General features: G+C 33.9%; 1 protein-coding gene across 1 annotated transcript; it reads right to left on the minus strand.

Moving 5' to 3' along the window:
* Positions 1-1,266: 1,266 nt before the first annotated feature.
* On the minus strand, positions 1,267-6,676 carry LOC107827026 (glycerol-3-phosphate acyltransferase RAM2). Its single transcript, XM_016654083.2, has 2 exons — positions 6,021-6,676; positions 1,267-3,033 (listed from the first exon to the last, which is right to left on the minus strand). Exons 1-2 carry the CDS (start codon positions 6,630-6,632, stop codon positions 2,146-2,148), a joined length of 1,500 nt encoding a protein of 499 aa, XP_016509569.2. The 5' UTR covers positions 6,633-6,676; the 3' UTR covers positions 1,267-2,145.
* Positions 6,677-8,816: the final 2,140 nt, after the last annotated feature.

An 8,816-nucleotide genomic window follows, 5' to 3' on the forward strand; every position in this document is an offset into this window, starting at 1 on the left:
TAAATCCTTTACCTAGGATTTTTCCTTTGTTGGAATCCTTTTCTCTCATCTTCTTCCATTTCTCCTTTTCAACTCATTCTTTCATCCACTTAATTTCCCACATTGGGCAATCCTTGACCATGCGATCTAGCGTGATGCACTTGTAGGCACCCATCATAATTAGCTTTGTTGATCTGCTTAGGCTTACCGTTGGTCTCTCTCTTAGATGCATTTTTGGAGTTCTTCATGAACTTCTTGAACTTAGAAAATATTGCTAGGTCAGGATCATCACTGTCAGATTAATCTTCCTCAGATACTTCAAGGACTAAGGCCTAAGCCCTCTTTGGTTCTTCCTTGCACAGTTCTATCTTTCTCATTTCATGAGTCTTTAAGTTTTCAACCAACTCATCAAGTGAGATCTTGTCTAGTTCCTTGGCTTCCTGAATAGCTGTGACTTTTGACTCCGATGAAGCTGGAAGAATCCTTAGAACTTTTCTATCCAACTCTTCTAAGGTAAACACATTTCCAAGTGTCTTTAGTTTGTTATTTATTATGTAAACCTAGTCATCATCTTCTGGATGGGCTTAGACTTCTTTATGGAGAAGAGCTCATAGTTTCTCATAAGTAGTTCTATCCTTGACTTCTTCACTTGATTTGTTACTTCATGAGCAGTTTGGAGTGCATCTTAGATCTCGTTTGCATTAGAGCAAGCAAATATTCTGTTGTACTCATCAGGCCCAAGTCCATAGATAAGGATTTTCTTAGTCTTTGTATTCTTCTCCATCATTCTGAAATCTGCTGCCACAAATTCAGAGGGGTCCTTAGGAATTGTTTCATTTTGCGCATTTTGTTTAGTATGAGTTAATGGACCTTGGTTCACTATGGTCCATAGTTCATATTTTTCAGCTGCCAGAAAATCTTCCATTCTTGCTTTCCACCAACTGTAATATTTTCCATGGAACAGGAGTGTTCTGGTAGTTGATTGTCCTTCATTAACTCCGGGTGGAGCACTCATTTTGCTTCAAAGATCTCTCTAGGTGTTAGCCGTGTGTCAGAGAGGACCCGCTCTGATACCAATTGTTAGTTTGAGTGCCCTTATAAATTATTAAAAAACATGGTTCTTCACCGTACTCCTTAGAAGTGAAATAAAATAAGCAGTAAAGTAAAAAAATAATTTTACGTGGAAAATCATCTGGCTCAAAAGGTGCAAAATCCACGACCTACTGCGTAGGATTTTCAACTTCAACTTCACTAGAACAATGAGCCAAAATATATCGATTATAAGACTGTAACTGAATATTCTCCAGTACTCCTACTACGACTATTTGATTTATAAGTTACTCTAACCTATAAAGCAAACACTCACTCCAGCTCGCTAATTGTTTTTGACACTTTGATTACAACTCGATTTCCTGAAACACATTTACTACATTGACTCAAGAGAGCACAACACGGGTGCTCGACTAGAGTGTGTAAAATGTAGTTCTTCAGTTGATGTGTAAAAGGATAGGTTCAACTGTTCAGATGGATAGTATTTAAATCCATGGACTCCAGGATCTTCTAAGAGTCCTATGCGTAGTTAGCTTCTTCTTTGATAGGACTCCTACTATTCCAAGTATTCCACCAGTCTTGGGACTCTTGTCTCTCACTTATTTATGCGTATTTTCTTGGCCAACAACCCTTATCATGTGAAGCATCCTTCTTCCACCAAACTCAGACCTGAGTAACTTTGAGATATAGTTACTTTCTTGTACAGACGTATAATCATCTGCCATGAGGAGCTGGTCCTTCACCCTGAGGAGCTAGTTCTTAGAGCAGTTAATCAACTATGTTGAGGACCCGGTTCTTCGAACATTTCATCAAAACAAACTTTGTTAATCATCAAAATCTCAATACTCAACAATTTGCTTCTACTTTTTAACTGATACTATCAATTTTGGTTCTTCCCGTAATCTGAGCAAACTTTTGCATAAAAGATGAAACAATCCAATTAATTGACAGTCATGAAGTCTTGATTCCAATGATATGCAAATACAAGAAGAAATAGATGTATAACTTCTTCTTTTTTTCTAACGAGTACCCTTGCCATTTTTATAAGGAGAGTACATGATCAATATTTAAAAAGTTGAAATATTCTAATTAATGCTAAGTATAGCTGATATTAAATTAGCATCCCATTATACGCTTCTTGGTCTTAGGCTTCTCCACAACAGTGCCATCATTTCCAGCAAGTGCACGATACTTATCCTTCCTTGTAAAAGTAGTACATTCATAACTAAGGGTTGCAGCAATGACCCTTTGTATGTAATTAGCCACTTCATGACTTGATTTTCGGCCAGAGTTGCAAGTTATCTCATAGGGCAACTTGTTCAAGAATGTAACTTCATAAGCCGGGCTAGGGTTCATGAAAAAGTAAAACGGGTCCATCCCTTTCCATCCTCTCGCCGTCGTACCATGAAACATGCTCATCTTATTCACCATGGCCACTGGCACGAGCTCATCGGTTAACTCAGCAAACAAGGCCGAAAACCTAAGAAGAAACGGTTCCCTACACGTAGTCCCCTCGGGGCAAATTGCAAGATCGCCTTCTTGTAGGAGTTTCTTGATCATGGAAGCATCCAAATCTCGATCACGATTCAGCCTAACAGTTTTAATCGGTGAAATGATCTCAGAGAGTCGTGAAACGGAGTATGTAACAGCTGGAATAGGTCGGCCAAGGGCGGTGGAGAGAAAGATAGGGTCAAGAAGAGTCCTGTGGGAACAAATAAAGAGGACACCCGATTTCCTCACAGGAGGTGGAGGGATACCCTTAACGGTTACACGAACGCCTAGTGCCCAAAATGCGTAGTAGACAATTGGCATAGGAAGGAGTGATCCAGCAGCAATGCGCAAGCAAGCAAGGATGAAACCAACGGGGATCCATAGAATGATGAGCAATGCCATGATTGGTGTTGGCTTTTGAACTAATCGGCCGTCGTGGAAAATGATTGGCTTGGGAAGTTTGTCTCTGGTTACTGCCTTAACTTTTGGTTTTGGTGGCACAATGTAGCCCTCCTGCATTTTTAACTTTGTTACTTCATCGAGTTCCAACTTATATAATCCAAGATTATAATATTCACATAGTAGAATACGAACATAAAGTTTTTCATTGATCATATAAAACAAGTTTATCGTTTTCCTTCTATCTTTTGATGCCTATTCAGATGTCATATACTACTTAATTATATTCCAATTTACATGACAATGTTTGACTAGTCACAAAATTTAAAAAGGAAATGAAGACTTTTCAAAGTTGTAGTTATAAAGATGTCAAAATATTTGTGTTGCTATATAAAACTTTTGAAACTTGTAGTGTACAACAAGCCATAACACAAAAAAAAAAGTGTCATAATACATGTGTGACTATAAAAACTGAAATGTGACTATAAAGACAAAATTGAAAGTGTGAGGTTAAATATTATCAAATATAGAAATGTGAATATTATTTAGAACGGACTAATACGGAAATAGTATCTCCTAAATTGGAACACAGGACGTAGAAACGTTCATACATTTACTTCAATGTCAGATAGAATACACAACGTTTGTTGGACTATGCTTTGGTTCTAGGTAGTCAATATTACGCAATTTTCGTCATGTTGAACTACTTTGAGAGAGAGAGATTAATATGAGTAGAAAACATATTAATCTATCTATCTATACTATATTAAAAGCACGAAAACCCTTAGTGAAATGTTGTTTGCTTTTTTTACCCTTTTAAAATATAGTTTATATTGGGCAAATTAGTCATTTAGTTATTTTCTTAATATTTAGATCTTTGAAGTCAACTAAAATATTGCATATTAAATTATTTCCTTATTTGAACAAATATAGGAAGTCCTAATATTTAGGATTTTGAAATCAGTTAGTATTTTAATCTACAGAACTATAAGGAAAAACATAAATCTAAAGTGTGAGATTTTTGGTAACATATATATTTATTTTGTGGTATGGATCCAAACGGCAAGTACTCTCACACGTGAGCAAAAGTCTCGAAGTAATTAAACTTAAACTATATTATCAAATAGGTTATAACATTGAAAATTTACCTTATATAAATCTTACACATAAATTATATAAAAATAATAAACGAAATTTATAAAGGAGAGAATTAAGAATATCAAAGAAAGAGAAAGTATGGAGTTCTTGGCGAGGTGATCCACTTTTTAACAATGTTTTACGTTTTCATATATGAAATTACTCTCTTACGATATTTAAAATAGATCAGAATATTTCATTAATGATAATATTTTATATTATATCTTTAGCTTTCAAAATTTTAAATTAGTTATTCAAATGTTGAGAAGAAATCAATTATAATTTAGAAATTATCAGTGATTCCAATAAGATAATTTATGAATTTTTTAAAACTTTTTTAAATAATGGTAAGCTAAATATAAGTGGGTTTCTTGATTTAAAAAATAATTGTAGTTCCTAAGAAATTATTTGAATTTAAGATTTATTGGTATATAATGATTGTTATTTCTTTGAGATCTACAAAAAATTTCCTTTTTCTTTAATTGTTTGGAACATGTCTTCCATGGATGTTTTCCACCCATTCAATTTTTTTAACTATTTGAAAAAGAAAATTCTTATTGAAAAAATCTAATTAGAATTAAATATTAAAAATTTAGTATAAGGTAACATTAAGAATTTTAATAAACCAATTCTTTTTTTCAAATTCATCATATAAGTGAAATCATTTTCCAGTTGACACAATTCTTAAGGTATGTAAATTATTTTCATAAAGAACATTAATGATGAAAGAAATCCGACAATCGAGTGAAATGCTTCAATTGACACAATCTTAGAGTATATAAATTATTTTTATAAAGATCACATGTGATGAAAGAAATCAGAAAATCGAGCGAAATCTCTTACATTAAAGTGGTAAGAGTTAAATTATTTAAATTCCAAACTTGAAAAAACAAAAACGATTCAATAGAAGACAAAATATATTCAAAATAAGCTGACATTAATTTATTTTTTATTTTTCATCAACTCCTACAATTTGGCTCTCTATAATTTTCTTATACCAAGTTATTTATTATAAAATATTCATTCGATATTAATCATTTTTAGATTTTACATTCCTTAACCAACCATCAAATAAGTGGAACTATATGATCAACCTCTTCATTTCAAATCTCTAAAAGAAATATTCAATTTTTTTCAGTGTTAATTTGAAGACTCTTTAAAGAATCATAAAAAAAAAGCATACAATAAATATCCAGTCATTTTTGATGATATTATGACACATAAATGATTATAATTGTCATGTGATAGTCCAAAAGATGTGCCCTTTAAATTTAAGAGGCAATACATGTGTTCGAACAAGAAATGTTGATCGATTTGTTTTACCATTTAATATAGATTGTACATTGAAAAAGTTAAATATTTTTCAAACATATAGAATTATAGAGTTAGCCAATATTAAAATAATTTAAATATTAATTTCACTTGAATAATAACACTTCAAAACCAAATATATACTTTCAATTCTAATTCTAAATCATTATTTGAAGAAAATATATCATGGATGACCAATCTTTCAATTGTCAATTCTCTCACTACCTTGCTTTAATATCAATTTTAAATCTATTTTTGGATTTTCATTGCATTTTATTTTTTATGATGATTTTAAATTATTGATTAATAGTAGTGTGCTTATATTTTTTAAGTTCTATCCTTCAACAATATTTAGATTTTCAAGTTGTTATATATTCTAGCTGAAATTGAAAAAGAAGCAAGAGAACATGTGAAAGTGAAGTTATGAAATTATAAAGCTGCTTTTTTTAGTTAAACTGTTGGCTGATAATGGAGAACTTCTATGAAGTAGTTTCTTTCTTTATTGAGTTAGTTATAGACGATCAATATAATCATCTTCAGTAACTTAAAATTTTATTTTATAATTAGATATAATTTTTAAATAAATCATGCTCGTTGAGATAGGATACACGTGCATGTACTTTGAGACGAATAAATATGGTAAAGAACCTAACCTTGCACAAAGCCAAGAAAGGAATATCAGTATGACGATCACCTAATCCAATCTCAGGTTGAGTCTGTCCAAAAGTTTTTTTAAGAGCATCAGCTTTATTTTTCCCAACAAGGACTCCTGGCTTCTGAACAAAACCAGTAGCCCTACCTTTATAAATTCCAATTTCAGTCCCTAAAACTATATCCGCTCCTAGGAAATCCCTTAAGAATGCTTCCACCATAACCCTCGGATTAGCGGTCAAAACGTAACGTTTTCCACACGAAGAGAATACTTTCCACGACTCAGGATGAAGATCTCCGGAATAGAACTTTGGTAGCACTGCACATGCTACCGATTCTATATCAGATACCTTCATTCCTACAAACGACGTGAAAATAAGAACTTGGATTCCTGCAGACTCAGAAACGAAATAGTACAGGAGTCCAGCCAGTGGCGAAGCCAGGAGAAGGAAAAGTAACCTTAAAACCCCTCCAACTTCAAAAGCAACTAAGGCAAAGTAAGGGAAAGAGCTTCGGCCTCGAAGCAAAGTTCCATCCATGTCCGCCACCACCGTGTCCCTTTCGCGCCCTATTGATGCACATTTATCGACAGTTGGAAACGTTGTTATCGCCATTTTTTGCAGCTCTAAAGTTACAAATTTAGCAATTTCCTTTTTCTTTTAATTACTGGTTGAAGTTAATTTTGTCCAAAGTTTGAGTATATATAATATGTTAATTAAGCAAGATGACAATAAAGAAAACATAGTGAAGATTGTCACTAAGATCAATGTCCAAAATGGTGGCGTTAAAGAGATTAAAGCTATTGGAATTTGCCTGAAATTGTCATTTTCTTGTTTCTCTAGATGGGAAAAAGCACAATTCTTCTTAGTTCGAATCGTCATTGCTTGTCTTTAATTTGTGCATTCACCTCTTAATATATTTTCTTACTTTTTCAGTCATAATAATGTATGTTACGTTCAGTTTATTGTCTTTGAATTCCATTAAATTCTAATTAGTGGTCAGCAAATACATATTGGATTTCCCAAAACATATTGTCTTTGTTTAATATCATAATTAAAATGCTTCTTTGTTCAAACCGCCAATTTCTAAACGCAACTTGAAGTACTTATAGATGGAATATTGTTAGAAAACAAAACTTCAAATGATGCACAAAATGACAACTGGCCACTTTGCAATTATTCGTTGGAACACTAGCCAGTATATATGAACCAGGCATCAAATTAAAATCGGGACAGTATAAAAGTAATCAAAACACATATAGCAAAAATATGCAACCTGGCCTTTTTTTATCACGCTACCAAAAACAATTAAAAACCAAGAGAACGTTTTCATCTCGTGCTTGGATTATTAGCAAGCCACTCTAAGAGTTCCTAGGCATTTTATTTCGAAAGAATTTAAGTTATATACACAGATAATGTTGATTTTTTTATATTATGCAGTTTAGAATGTAATATGTAATATATTAGTTATTATTTTTACCAGATTACTAACTACTTAATACTTATCATATAGATTTACCTGTAATATTTCATTGTCAGCTGCCACGATCCAAAATCCCACCTTAGGAATCATGATGACACTTAGTCACTAAGAATATGTCACGACCCCAAAACCAACCCCGTCGTGATGGCGCCTACCATGAAACTAGGCCAGCCAACACAATCCCAAAATAAATCGATATTTCATAATAAAGATGTTTCAAGCTATTCATTTAATAAAATTTCACAGCATAAGTCTAAATAACAATTGCGAAAAGAACAAAGGTCCGACATCGGGGTGTCGCAAGTCAGGAGCATCTACTAAGGAATGTCTGAATACAACTAAGACTATCACAGTCTCGGAAACACTAATATAGTCTGGGAGAGATAAGAGGGAGAAGAGCAAGGCTGCGAACGCCATGCAGCTACCTTGCCGACTCCGAATATCCACGACGGATGAAAGATCAACGCTCACTATCATGTCCAGCAACTCCTGGATCTGCACACAAAGTGTAGGGAGTAATGTGAGTACGCCAACTCAGTAAGTAATAAAAGTAAATAAAGACTGAGCAGTAAGAAACATATAAATCCATGTCATGAAATCACAGTAAGTACAGCCTTCCTTCAACATAGAATATAGTCAAATCATCTCGTTTAAAATCCATTTTTCAGTAAAAATCATTTGAAGATATTTTTACAACAATTTCAACAGAGGTACAATGAAGTTCAGAGTAAAAGTGATGAAAATAATAAATAGCCCCTCGGGCATAACATCACTCAAAATCAGCCCATCGTGCAACCTCACAATCACTCATAATCAGCCCCTCGGGCACAACATGAATCAAGAACAACCCCTCGGGCAATATCATATCACTCTCTCAGGGTACCCACGCTCACTGGAGGTGTACAGACTCCGGAGGGGTTCCTACAGCCTAAGCACTATAACAAGTCATCTCGTGGCATAATAAATCATGCCCTCAGCCTCTCATATATCACAAATCAGTACAACATGGTGCGGTGTGCAGCCCGATCCCATGATATCCTCCCAACACAGGCCCTCCGCCTCACTCAGTCAGAAACCTCTCAAGCCACCCGGGATATCAATAAAATAGGGTGCTCAACCCAAAATATTATTTTATGCATCAAAACAGAGTAAATAAGATTGAGTAATGAAATCAGAAAAAATATAGCATGACTGAGTACAGATCTTAAACCAAAACAGTGAGGAAGCTGTAATAAAAAGCCCCTAAGGGTCCAATAGCTTGGCACGAGGCCCAAATATGGCATTCAACCCAAAACATAGTAATACATTCCAAAACA

This window comes from Nicotiana tabacum, chromosome 16, assembly GCF_000715075.1.
Source record: "Nicotiana tabacum cultivar K326 chromosome 16, ASM71507v2, whole genome shotgun sequence".
In the NCBI taxonomy this organism is placed as follows: domain Eukaryota; kingdom Viridiplantae; phylum Streptophyta; class Magnoliopsida; order Solanales; family Solanaceae; genus Nicotiana; species Nicotiana tabacum.

What these genes read in the sequence shown, in the direction of transcription:
- LOC107827026 (XM_016654083.2), bottom strand. Translation starts at nt 6,632, where the DNA reads ATGGCGATAACAACGTTTCCAACTGTCGATAAATGTGCATCAATAGGG. An exon ending in CTTTCTTGGCTTTGTGCAAG is followed by an intron (nt 3,034 to 6,020) that starts GTTAGGTTCTTT and finishes TTAAAAATGCAG; the next exon opens with GAGGGCTACATTGTGCCACC.